The sequence below is a fragment of the Theropithecus gelada genome, chromosome 3, assembly GCF_003255815.1.
Source record: "Theropithecus gelada isolate Dixy chromosome 3, Tgel_1.0, whole genome shotgun sequence".
Lineage (NCBI taxonomy): Eukaryota > Metazoa > Chordata > Mammalia > Primates > Cercopithecidae > Theropithecus > Theropithecus gelada.
In genome coordinates, this window is record NC_037670.1 from 113,222,317 (window position 1) to 113,236,568 (window position 14,252).

A 14,252-nucleotide genomic window follows, 5' to 3' on the forward strand; every position below is an offset into this window, starting at 1 on the left:
AATAGAAAGGACTCAGGAAAAAAATAGGATATTATAGTATCCTGCTAAAAGAGAAAATGAAGCCATTTCCAGTTTGATAAGGTAAAAGACACTTTTCCAGGGCACATTGAATTGAAGCAAAAATTCCTAAAATAAAAAGAAAGCAATGCAGTTCCCACACAAAGTAATATAAATGCCCTAATATATATTTTAAAAAGTTATCCCAGGGTGAACCAGGAAAGGGTAAGCCCAAGAGGATCTAAAGAAATTTAAAAATACAATAGAGAAACAGTGAAAATTTCCAGAAAGCTTGATGACTTGAACACATGTATTTATCTCTCCCCCTTACAAATCCATACTAAAACAATAGTAAAATTAAAACCCATAAGGGCAATCAAAATTAGTATAGAAAACACTAGAGACAAGACAGAAATAAAAATGTAAAGACAGGACACAAATAGTTGAGAGGTCACATTGCCTAGGACGAGTAAAAACAAACAAACAAACAAACAAAAAACCTTGATACCTACATGATCCAAGGCTTAAGCCAGTAAGAAATAAGTCAATTCATACTTCAGAGTCCCAAAAATACTCACAAACTGGAGCTGAAGTTCAAATTGGGGCTACAAATGATATGATTAGTTGGAGTGAATTTAAGCTGGAGGTCTTTGCCCCTAGTCTCCCTCAGCCAGCCCTCTATCCCTTCCTAGTCCCGCCAGAGATGTATTCCCTGAAGAGGCTGAATCAGAGAATTCAGCTGGGGCTTGGATACCAGGCAGAGTGGATATCAGATTGAAGAATCATACTGAATGAAAAAAAAAAATCATGAGAAAGTCTGCATAGAGAACTGAAAGGTCCTCAGTCCCTTCTTGATCATCTCAGAATAGTGACAGCTAGGTTTATATGTCCTAAAAAAAATAAATTAGGAAAGTCCATTTTGGGAGAAACACCCAGTAACGAAAATAAGATCAAGAGATAGTAACATTTGAGAGTACTTAAATAAGACAACTAGGTCTTCACCAATAGTTCCTATGCTGAAGGCCACCAACTGACCAGCCACCCAGGCACAAAGCTTCCAATCAGCTTCTGAGTACATTACTCATAACATAAACTGAGAGCCAACAGTTTCTCTCCAAGAGGCATGACATAGACCCACCAAAAATCTCAACAGGTAAGGCAGAGACCAAAACAAATAAACAGAAACAAGAAACTCAAAGGAAATCCAGAAACAATTCAGAGAATATACAAAAGGAAAGAAAATTTCCCAAGCTACATTTTGTATCCTCAGAAACATATGAAGTGATATAGTTATTCGTTGAAATAAAACAGGATAATTTTTAAAAGAGCATTCAAAGAATGAGTTTGTGGAAATAAATGTTAGTATAATTTAAAATGTAATTAAAGGCTTAAAAATTAAAGTTAAAAAAACCAAGAAGGTAGGAAAAAAAGATTTAAAATAACAGGGAAAAGGTAAGGTAACTAGAAGATCAATCCAATAATGCCAACATCCATCTAATAAAATGTTCTTTTAAAAAACAGAGAAGATGGTCGGGCGCGGTGGCTCAAGCCTGTAATCCCAGCACTTTGGGAGGCCGAGACGGGCGGATCACGAGGTCAGGAGATCGAGACCATCCTGGCTGACACGGTGAAACCCCGTCTCTACTAAAAAAAAAAAAGACAGAAAACTAGCCGGGCGAGGTGGCGGGCGCCTGTAGTCCCAGCTGCTCGGGAGGCTGAGGCAGGAGAATGGCGTGAACCCGGGAGGCGGAGCTTGCAGTGAGCTGAGATCCGGCCACTGCACTCCAGCCTGGGCGGCAGAGCGAGACTCCGCCTCAAAAAAAAAAAAAAAAAAAAAAAAAACAGAGAAGATTAAAAAAATTAAACATATAAGAAAACTTGTTGAAACTGAAAGAAATTAACTTGAAAATTGAAAACACCCATTGAACACCAAGAAAAAGGATGACACTAGGGATAAAAAGAAAGTCCTAGAAAGTTCCACAAAGAAAAAAGCAGATAAAGAATGAATTGGGAAATCAGAATAGTCTAGGGATGTCAGTGCAATCTAGGCACCTAGAAAACAATAAAATAAGGTATTCAAAAGTCTAAGAAAAAATTATTTTCTAAACTAGAATCATATACTTGACCAGATTATTAACGAAGTAATCAATGACAGATAAAAACATAGTCATATGGCAAATCCCCCATCACCTTTTCTCAAGAAGCTACTGGAGGATATACTTTAAAACAATGAAATAAACCAAGAACAAGTAAGACATGTAACCCAGAGAATGGGTATCTAACATTAAAAAGAGGAAAAAATTCTCAGAAGAGGAAGCCTTATGACTATAGGATTAGAGATTAACCAATCTATATTAAATTATGACTATAAAGAACTGCCAGGACAATCTCAGTGGGGGAGAAAAACTGATAGATTATCTGATTTGTTTTGGAGGCATTTTACAGTTTTGGCAAATAGTTGCAGGCCTCAAATTGTGTTTAAAATTATGCTAATTTGAACAAAGGAAAAGCAGACAATGACAACTAAGAAAATCAAAAAGTTGTGCAAGGAAGGAAATTTACTCATAGCACACTTGTGGTTTCCTTATGACCAAAATTTATATTATCATACAACTGTAAATAATGTATATTAATTTAAGCCAAAAAAATAGGAAAAAATGTATTTGAGAACAGAAACATAACAGAGAACATTCTCTCTTGGTGTGTTCCTTTCTAACTTGTAAATCACTAGTTATATCTAAAGTCTGTTTCCCTCTAACACTTCTTTCTGGACATTCTCTTTCCTTTGGTCCTATTGAATCTACCCTACACAGATTTCTACTCCAGCATTTTCCATTCAGTACTAGGCTTTGTCCCGGAAAAGAACTTCAATTTGTCATTTTAGGGAAGTCACATGAGCAAGACTGGTGGACTACCCCCACAAAAAGATTGGATTAGCACAAGTGAACAAATTTTGACATTTATTCTGCAACGAAATTCTTTGTGAATTTGCTAATTTCAAAACTATCCTTACTGCCTACACAGTAAAGTTCAATAACCTCTCCAAGGGTTTGAAATACAAAAGACATTTAATTATAAATTCCTCTAACTAGAAACAATTAAGGGGAAAAATGATTTTTCCAAAAATAAGTTGAATCATTTCATTCATTTGCTTGCTCAGTGCTTATAAATAAGGAGTCCATATATAGTTTGCTCTCTCTCTTCCAAAACATTCAACCACCCTGGGAGAGAATGCATAATAAGGCACTGATAAAGTTTCATGCTGTCTTCCAGCACAGCATGCTATTATTGTAAGAGGGCTATTCCTTCTGTTTACCCAGTGATAAACAAAAAGATTGCACTTACCGAGCTGGGGCTGGAGTGCCGCCTAACTTTAGGTGACTCTTTGCCAGTGGAGGAGGTCTTAAAGTTAATGCAAGCATTGTTCTCAGAATGCACCCTCTTTACTTGATTAGCTGGTTTCTCAAATGGGTCAAAAGTGCTCTGGGTCCTCTGAACTCTGACTTTTTTATCCTCAGGAATTGTGTCCAGGGGTTTGATCACTGAGTCCATTCCCTGGCAGTTCCGTGTAGACATCTTTGTGACACATATCTGAGAAAAGAAGAAATTAAATTCAGAACTCTTCACTGCAACTTTAATATCACTAAACATGGCAATATATTACTCTAGAAAGCATGCCAATTTCAGTTTCAGGAAATACCCAAAAAGCCCACATTCTAAAAGCTGCATCAGCATAAATTACAGTACAAAAAATTCCTCACAATCATTCTGTTTATACTCACTTAGAGCTTACACTAAAAAATCTACCTCTAAAATGAGAAACTTAAGGCCCAGGCTGCTAGTAGTACCCTAAGATGATTCTTGAACTCTGTCACATGTTTTACCATCTGACTGGAAGTGGTTTATTTCTGAATCATTAAGAGGTTGGGTAACTGGCCTTAATTTAAAAAACAAAAAATAGGCAAATCAGATGCACACTAACTGATGGGTCATCCTATAAGCAGCTAACCTAGGCTAGAGAAGGAAAGCGCATTATGTTGTTTAAAAGTTTTATGCATGAATATGTATACTTAAAATCTGTCCCCATCTTGATTTCATCTCCCAATTGGAATGAATGGAGCTAATGGTTAGAGATATTAAAGAACTGAGGACAACGGCGGGGGTTTTCTTTATTTCAAAGCTAATGGATTAAAAGAAATAACATGGTAAAAGAAAAACACTGAAAAGCATTCATTTCAAAATTTGGTTTACATTACTCCACTAGACCTCCACTTCCTTCCCTTCTTCTTCCTTCTTTACCCATTCTCTTCCTGCCTAGCCTGCCCTACCCTCTCATTTTATTTTAGTCTCTGTGACTTTTGCTCCTTGCTTTTTACTTTATGTTCTAAGCCTGCCATTCTCCCTATACTCTGGAGACTTTGTTGTCCTTATTAGATAATTTGATGGCCTCTGGCTTGTCTGTAAAGCCAGCTAATTTAATTGTTCTCTCTAAAGAAAATATAATTCTAAATAAAATTGTTTATAGAATGTTTTTCTTCTTATAAAAAGTTCCCACATCCCTATGTGCTATCAAAAGCAGAAAAACAGAAGATATTTATGAAAAGCCCACATTGTTAAGGTAAAAATATAAAGTTTTTGAACACATACTTTGGATCCATGGTTGGTTGAGTATGTGAATACAGAACCCACAGATACACAGAGCTAATATGTATAGAATGATCGTATGTGGGGGATAAATGCAGCTATGTATATGGATAGAAGTAGACAGATACAGATATAAATACAGACACAGATGCATAGATATAGATATCTGTGAGTGCATGAGCATAATGAAAAGTATATAGGAAAACACACCAAACTATTAACATCAGATATCTCCAGACATGTGGAATTGAATGGGTAAGATTAGCAATTTTTTGTACACTCGTGTGAATTTTATAATAAATATGCCAACATATGTAATGTTTTTAAAACCACTAAAGTAGAAAAGTATATAACTAAAATAAACCATTTCAAGTTTTTGAAACAAAAGTTTTTAATTTTTAAACATCAACGCTAAAAGTATGTCTCAACTACTAAGCACAGGCTGAATTCTAACTAAGTCAAATGAGAAGAATATTATCATACTTTTTAGCATACGAGAAAACAGCTGAAGATATTTTTAAAAGACTCAAGGCAGAGTCCTCTAGTCATGATTAAAAAGTAAAAATTTATTACAAGTATGTTGGAGCATGCGATATTTTTAAGGATTTTTGTGCTCTTCTTAAGGATGTGAAGGCAGTAGAAAAGAAACCACCCATGACACTAAGGCAATTAAATCATAAATACATGGGCCTGAGAAGTCAATGAACTGCAAACACAGAAAATTTGAAAGAAAAAAAAGATGTAAGGGCACACTGAAATCAAATTACTTAAAACAGAGAGAGAAAGTAAAAGATAAGAATGACAGAAAATAGTTCATGACTAAATTAATACAGAAAGGCAATTAGAAAGCATCTCGGACTAAATAAAACTGGTAACACAAAACATGAAAATGGTGAGATTCAGCTAAAGTAGTACTTCAGCTGTAGGAAAATTTGTAATACTAAATGACTAGAGAAAAGAAGAAAGGTCTCAAAGCAATGACCTCAGCGTCCACCTAAAAACACTAAAAAAAAAAAAAAAAAAAAAGAAGGAATGAAAAAAAGCAAATAAAAAACAAAATAAGACTGAAATAATAAATAAGAAAGTGGATATAAATAAAATAGAAAACAGAAAACATTAAAGAAAAATCAATAAAACCAAAAGCTTGTTTTCAGAGATTTTTTTTTTAAATGCTGAACATTTAGCCATACAGATAAGGGGGAAGAAAAAGTAGAAAATATACATTGCCAATATTACTATCAGGAATGAGAGCGGTGACATCACTACAGATTTTCTACAAATATTATAAACAACATTATGCCAATAAATTCTGCAAGTTAGATGAAACCAATTCTTTGAAAGACAAAAACTAATCAAAGATCACTCAGTAAAAAAAAATAGATAACCTGAATAGGCCTGTGTCTATGACAGGAATTGAATCTGTGGTCAAAAACATTACCACAAAGATAACGCCAGGGCCAGATGGCACCACTGGTGAAGTTAAACCAAACATTAATGGAAGAAATAACATCAATTGTACAGAAACCCTTTCAAAATATAGATGAGGAGGATATATTTCCCAATTCATTTTATAAGGCCAGTGTCATTCCAAGATCAAAATCGCACAAAAACATTGTAAGGAAATTATAGATCAATCTCTCTTACGAACACAGATGCGAAAAATTACTGGTACATCTTCAACAAATTGAATGCAATCATACATAAAAAAGATAGTAAACCATGACAATGTCACACTAATCCCACGAACGCAAGGTTGGCTTAACATTCACAAACGTGTAATTCACCAGTTTAACATACAGTGGTAGGTAGTCTCTAACATGGCTCCCAGTAACACCCACTTCCAAGTATTCACACTTTTATGTAATCCCCAGCTCTTGAGTGTGGGCTGCATTTGTTGACTTGTATCCCATAAATATAATATGGCAAAAATCATAGGATACCACTTCTCAGAAAACATTATAAGAAAAATGTTTCTTCTATGTTGGTGCTCTCTCTCTGCCTTGAGTTTCCCCTCTTAGATCACTAGACCTGGGGAAAGTCGACTGCCATGCCATGAGGCAGCCCTGTGGAGAGACACATGTGCAGAAACACTAGGGCCTGCAAACAACCTTGTGAGTCAAGTTTCAGGGCCAACCACAGTTCCAGCTTCCTGCTTGACTGGAATCTCCTAAGAGACCCTGAGCCAGCTAAGGAGCATCTGCAGGAGACCCATAGGAACTAAGATTTTAAAAAAATGTTTGTTGTTTTAAGATGTTAAGTTATGGGATAATTTGTTATGAAGCAACAGATAACTAATGCACAGTTTTTTAAAACTCATATGATCATCTCAATAGACTCAGAAAAGGCATTTGATAAATTCAGCATCCATTCACGATAAAAACTCTCAACCAACTAAAAACAGAGTAAAACTTCCTCAACCTGATAGAGAGCATCTACCAAAACATTACATGTAACATCATACTTAATGGTGAGAAACTAAATGCTTTTCACGTAAAAACAGGAACAATTCAAGGACATCCACTTTCATCACTTTGATTTAATATTGTATTTTAAGTTCTAGAAAATACAATAAAGCAAAAAAGTCATTTGTTGGCTTCAGGAAAGAGAGGAACTCCAATTAGAAATTTTGATGGCTCTCTGAGCCTATACAATTTAAGCAAGAGAAACTGTTACGAAATCTACCGCAAGTACAGCTTTCTCTCCATCTTCATGCCTTAATGGCCTTACAATACATATTTTGAGTCAGGTAGCCTCTCATTTAATGGATCTGACTATGGCACAGTTGATAATTATAAAAATCAGTGAAAACTATGCACCTGTGGAAAACCAACGTCTCTATTCTATCATTAAGACAGAAGAGTGGCAGCCTTTTCCTACTTTTTGAGAAAAAAAAATTAACCAAGTTCTCAACTTAAAATATTTCCCATAAATATTCTTAAACATTTCACGTTTACTATTTTTGCTAACTACTAGCAAATGACAAAATGAAAGTAGAAAACAATCAACTTGGCTGGGCATGGTGATGCACACCTGTAGTCCCAGCCTTTGGGAAGCTGCAGCAGGTGGATCATTTGAGCTCAGGAGTTCGAGACCAACCTGGGCAACATGCAAAAACCCTGTCTCTACAAAACAAATACAAAAATTAGCCAGGTGTGGTAGTGCACACCTGCAGTCCCACCTACTCAGGAGGCTGAGTTGGACAGATCTCTTGAGCCAGGAAGGGCAAAGCTGCAGTGAGCTGCAGAGTCCGTGCCACTATACTCCATGTACTCCAGCCTGGGCAACATAGTGAGACCCTGTCTCAAAAAGGGAAAAGGGAAAGGAGTGGTGGGGAGGGAAAGAGAAAGAAAAAGAGGAAAGGGGAAAGGGTGAAGAGGGGTAAGAGGGGAGAAGGGGGAAGAGGGGCAAGAGGGGAGAAGGGGGAAGAGGAATAAGAGGGGAGAAAGGGGAAGAGGGGTAAGAGGGGAGAAGAAGGGAGGGGAGGAGAGTTCTTAGAATAAAATTATTTAAGTATCCAAGGTGCATGAAGAGAAAAGCGAGTAGTCTGGGTCTTAGCAATGAAAGAGGGTTCCGAAAGACAGAGTATACACTGGTGCTACTCCCCCGCATATAAGTCTTCAGTTGAATGCTTATATTAACTTGTCAGCAATCTGAATAAATGCTTCCTACCCCAAATAGAATCTTTCTGCCCATAGCAAAATGCTTATGGTCAGTGCAGTAAAAGGTCTTAGTAAAAGATAAAACCTCATATATTAAAAAACTCAGAGACAGAAGTATGGAATGTTAAATCGGAAAAAATCACTGAGAACTCAAACCTCGAAAACATAGATTCTTCCAACCACCAAACAGTAGCCCTTTTATCCACTACTAACTTTCATGTGCACCCCTAGTGCCCAGATTTTGGCCTACATTCCAATTCTCCAGTAAGGAAAGGAAGAACTCTTTGGAAAGTAATAGATTCCAGTTCACGGTGCAGGAAGTGTGAAAGAGCCAGGAAACATCCAGCTGTTACCAGAAAACTAGCACCCTTTCAAAAATGTCAGGGATCATGCTAGAAGGACAAAGGAATCTGCCGAAAGGGGTTCCCACTGACCAAACTGTGATTATTTATTTGAGCATCAAAAGGAAAAATAAAAATATGGTTAAATAGAACAAGCTGAGCTGTTGAAAGACCATGAGTTCATTATGATTTCAAAAGAAAAAAGTTACTATAAAGGCCAAATGGCAGCTATAATATAAAAGAATGAATATAACACGATATGGTTGATTTTAAGATACAGAACTCTGAGTAAGCCAAGAAGTGCTAGAAAAAAAAGTAGCAAGGAACTGTATCAAGGGCAGGAATGAATGATCAGGGCCTGTGGGGAGGGTCCAAGTAGCATGAGTGTAGAAAGAAAAGCAACACAGCATGTTCCAATGACAGCAGACCAGGTGGGTGGATGTAATGCAACAGGCTAAAGGGCAGATGATGTTTCCTAAGCAACGTATTACAAAGTACACATCTGGTGGAGAGAAACAAGATTAAAAAGAAAACCTATGTGAACCAGTGTGGAAAGCATTTTTTTAAGTAAGTTAAATTTTAATAACACATATGAAATTTAACCCTTAAAAAGAAAACTCAGCTTGACTGCCAACCCGTGACTCAGATGTGAATCTCTGACTTGAAAAAAGCATCCAGGACCCCAACAGTCAACAACTCAGATCCTGTAACCATGGCTGTTCTGAGAAGGGATTCTTTTACTTGTGGCCCTGTAAAGATTACACAATCCCAAAAAGACACAAAAAATATTATTACTGAACCCCCTGGAAGAAATCTAAATAAGTGGATCTATAACCCCAGAAAGCTATAAAAAAGAACAGAGAAATAATAATAAGATTACTTAAAACTACACTGTTAAGTATAGTAATATATTAATAATTTGTAATAATTACATTTAGGTATGTCTTCTTTGTTTAAAAGTATCTAGAATATGGCAAAATAATCAGTTACACTAAATTAGTATATGACATTAAGGGAATTTAATTAGGTCAGTAATCAATGCTTAAATGGAGACAAATTGGTTTTCAAAATTACATTTCTTAGCTACACATATTCTTAAAGATGTGGGTACTTGGCCAAATACAAAGGCCATGAGCTGTGAACATTCTGGACACAGGAGACCCTCGGACATTCTACGCACTGTCCATCAGCTTCACTGTCCTTCACCCATGCTTTTAGTGTCCTCAGCCTGAAAACCTTCCTCCTACCAAGCCATGACTTGTCTCCAAAATTGCCTTTGCCTAAATGCACTTGTTGATTAAATCCCACCCACTCAGACCAATCCTTTATTAATAATTCACTTCAGTGAATTTAGTCTGCTCCAATTTGCATACCTTAGACTGTAATTATTCTTTTTGTGATACTTTAATGTCAACAACCTGATTATCTCTTCCACAGGGCAAGGACTATGTCTTATATTCATTTTATAGCCCCCTAAAGTACCTTTCCCTTAAAATCTCCTCTTGAAGAGTACAGTAAAGATTTGTTCATTAACTCGTGGAAAATAAGGAACTTCCACAGGTTAAAAGTGGTTTTCACAAATCATGGGACCAGAAGAAAACATCTTTGGCACCTCTGCCCAAGGCAAATTCCAGTAGACAGCTATGCTATCAGTATCGTGTGAAAACAAGACATTCAAATATCAATGAGAACTAAGAATAGTTTTTTCCATGACTGTACTTTTTCATACTACTTGTTCCATTTAGAAACTGAAGTAACAAAAAATCACATAAGCAGGGATGTCTCCTGGTATTCGAAAACAGATAAAAAGAAGAAATCATCACAAATACCAAAATAAACTTCTTTTTTTCCAGTAAATTAAATAGAAGCTAGAATTTCAAACTTGCTTTAAGATGCACCCATACATATGGATATTCATCTGAAGTGATTAATTTGGTCTACTCATTATTAACAGGAACTTGTTCATTTGCTGGCAAACTCAAAACTGAGTAGAAATTCAAACCGTGTATGAGGCTCCAAAAGTCACAGTTTGACCTACGATTTTAGCTTAGAGCTATGTAAGATCCAGACAACTGTCTACTGAACTCACAGCAGTGGATTTGAAAGCGCACAACTTAATTCAGTTAAGCTTGGCATTCATTTCAAGTGAATTCATTCGGGCTGAAAATTGTCCCTTTGAATCACCCTTTTTCTGGTGATAAGCATTTTACTGGGTTCAGAGTGTGAACTTCTCCACTGCTGTACTCCACACTCCTAGTTGAAGGCAGACACTGGAAAAGAATCGGTTTAAAAGACTCCAGGTCAACCCACAGCAAATATGTATCATGCATTAGGCTGTAGCTAGGTCATGCTCTTTTGATATTCATGAAAGGAATGTCCATCACAGGTCCAGTGCAAAACTATGAAATAAGCAAAAATCTTGACAACCTCTTTCATTTGTTTTTTTCCCTTTGTCCAATACCCCAGGAGGGCCTGATGGCTTTATCCTACTTAAAATCTGCTCCCAATATTAAAAAATCATCAGTCATTTATAAGTTTTTGAGCACTTAAATCATAGCACTATGTCTCCCAGTATTATCTGAACTTTAAGCATTACAGAACAAGAAGTTTCCTCCCTTATAAAAGTAATTTCAGCTAGTAAGGATAGATGTGCAAGAGTTTTGGGTAGAAGAGAGGGGTAGGAAGAATTAGAATCATTGCCACTAGAATCATAACCAATGATAACTGCCTTCATCTATAACTTAAATCTGTCAAGTCTAAAAGTATGCTTTCCTCTCTGCTTGCTGTCTTCTCTATTTTCTCCCTAACAGTATGTGCGTATATACAGAGATGGCAGTAACAGTGGCTACATAGAGCAAAGATATATAGGCATACAGAATGATATATGCAAGAATGTGTTTTACTTACAGCTTTGTTTTATGAGAACCAAGATCTTGCCTAAAATCACCTTCAGAACATTACCTAACATACATGCAAGCATACTGCCCATGGAAGTCAGAACTAAGTGCCTCAAAACAAGCCACTTAAACTCCCCAGATCTCAGTCTTCTCATCTGTAAAATGATACAGATCAGTTTTAGCTCTAATGTTCTACTATGAACTCTAGGCAGCAGTGTGCAGCTGGTAAATAATTTTAGATAGACTAACTAGTAAAGTCTCACACATAAATTCATTTCTTTGTGCTTCCTTTGTGTTCCACTTTGTTAGAATTTTAAGATGTAGAAAGGACAAAGACAGGTACATACTATGAATACACTTTTCTTGATGTCTCCAGTCTTTTCAGATTTTACTTAACTCTGACATCCTGAAACTGTTTCTCAGTGGTGGCATCCTGGGCATTGTGGCTGAAAATTATTTGGGTGCAGCATTTGCACAGCAGTACACATTGTAGAACATCTGGCAACCATGGTTCTTACTAAATGCTAGTCCTGCCCTTATATCACTGTCACTGTCACAACCAAAAATGCCCTCACTACCAACTACATCATTTTTAGATTGTACTTTATAATTTGTTACTGAAACATACATTATCATATATTCTTATATAAGTTACTGTAGAATTTGTTTTCATGTGTTCGGTTTATTTTGGTGGCTGGGGGGAGCTCTGTCTTTGCTGAGCACTGTTTCTCACGTGTTTGTATTTCCATGACCAGACTGTAAACACCTTGAGCACACAAACCATATCTTCTGTTTCTTTAGTGTTCCCCAAGCACAAAAGACTGGGCATGAAATAGTTCTGTTAAAATTTACTCAATGATGAACTGTTTTGCTAATTATAAGCTTTCCCCTTTAACTAAAAATAGGTCATTAAAAAAAATTAGTCCTGAGAAACTACATTAAAAACAAGGTACCTTCTGTGTTGAGATGTTTTCCAGTCATGAAAACACTTTACCAGATGTTTCCATTCATCAGAATTCAATGTCTAATATTGCAATTTAGTTTTAAAATGCTTATTTTTCTACTACATGATTTCTTTGGCATCTGACCTAATTTCACTTAAATCCTGAATTCATCAGCTAGTGGACACAACTGAATGGAGGACTCTTGAGGACACTACATTCATTTATGCTGCTTCAGTGACTATAGTTTTGTTACATCCCTTACTGGACTTCAATCCTTGCCATTAATAGCTTGATAACCGTTTTGCTAATTCTATTATGGAATGTTAGGTAGTCCTTCCAGAAGCTTAACCTTTGGTACATGTTGCTAAAATAATTTTATTTAGTCGCTTTCTCTTCTGTGATAATTACACATTTCAGATGAGATACAGTTTTTTTTAAGGCTCACATAGGTAGATGCCTATATTTTCTGACCTCTAGGTTCTTCATTTTGTCCAAATCATAATGATAAATTTAACCTAAAGTTTTAATGAACACTCATAGCAAGGGTAGAATTACCAGCCCTATTGTTAGTTGTCTGTATAAGTTTTTCAGAATGTAGTCAGCTTTGCAGACCAGAATTTCATCTGGAAAAGTTAACCCCTTGCTGCTTGCAGACTGGCAGCACTGGCATCACCTGGGATCCCAGACCGATTGCAGTTCTACCGAGTCAGAATCTGAATTTTAACAAGATCCCTGGTTGATTTCTGTGCACCTTGAAGTTTGAGACATGGTGCTGTAAACCATGTAATGATATATTCTGTTGTTATGGTCAAATAAGAGATTGTGATTGTGAGAGACGGCAAATTTAGAGGGAAAATTTATTTCAGTCTCTGTGTATAATGAGTGATAAAAATTTACTCAAACATCACAAAAGTTCATGGTAGTTATCAGATAACTCAATATATTTTGAGCTCTGAAATAAAATTTGCAATAATATACATCCAATATGTTTATGAATTTAAATAGCCATGGGATTGGAATGAGTGACAGGTAGAGAAGAAAGAATATACATGGGTTATAGCAGCATATATCACATTACTTCCTGCATAGAAATTTATAGATGTATGTGTCTCTAATATAGGAACATTGTTTTGCTGCTGGCCATCATATCTATAAAAACAATTACTATAAAATTATCCTAAGCAGAATTGAATTCAGAATCTAGCTTTGCTTACTACTTACTAGGGTTTATTTGGTAGATTTGGAGGTAAAACTTAGAGGGAAGTCACCTCAGGATCCAGAAAAGAAATTTGAAAAGGAACTTACATTTGTGAAGAGTACCATGTATCCTAAAACAGGTCCTCCTTTGGTGTCGGCGTGTGAGGGAACCTTTGGCCCAAATGGCATAACTGAATATTTCCCACTCCGGATTAAATCCTACTCTGATTATGTGGAAAGCCAGATGAGATGTCTTTCAGACACTGTTTCCACTAAAAACATTAAATATTCCAAAAAGGTCAACAAGAGAAAGAAGAAAGTATGTACATTTTCTGACTTCCAGTTGACATCCACAATTATATGCTGGTTAAAATGCCATCATGGAAAAAAGACAGAGTCAGGAGTGCAGAATTCATAGCATATGACCAAATGATATGTGTTAAGAGGTGAAATATTAAAATTGATATCTATATTCACCCCACCCCTCACCAAAACATTTATAGCCAAAAGGCTCAGAAATGGGACACAGGAGATGAGAAGCTCCAAGCATAGCAAGCCGGTGACTTTGTTTTG

General features: G+C 36.3%; 1 protein-coding gene across 4 annotated transcripts in view; it reads right to left on the bottom strand.

Annotated features, from left to right (window-relative positions):
- Nucleotides 1-14,252, bottom strand: part of CDK14 (cyclin dependent kinase 14) — a 591,864-nt gene that overhangs the window by 461,062 nt on the left and 116,550 nt on the right. For all 4 annotated transcript variants that reach the window (XM_025378501.1, XM_025378504.1, XM_025378502.1 and 1 more), the window contains one exon: nucleotides 3,343-3,588. In XM_025378501.1, the coding sequence (XP_025234286.1) occupies nucleotides 3,343-3,588 (246 nt within the window). The remainder of the gene's footprint in view (nucleotides 1-3,342; nucleotides 3,589-14,252) is intronic.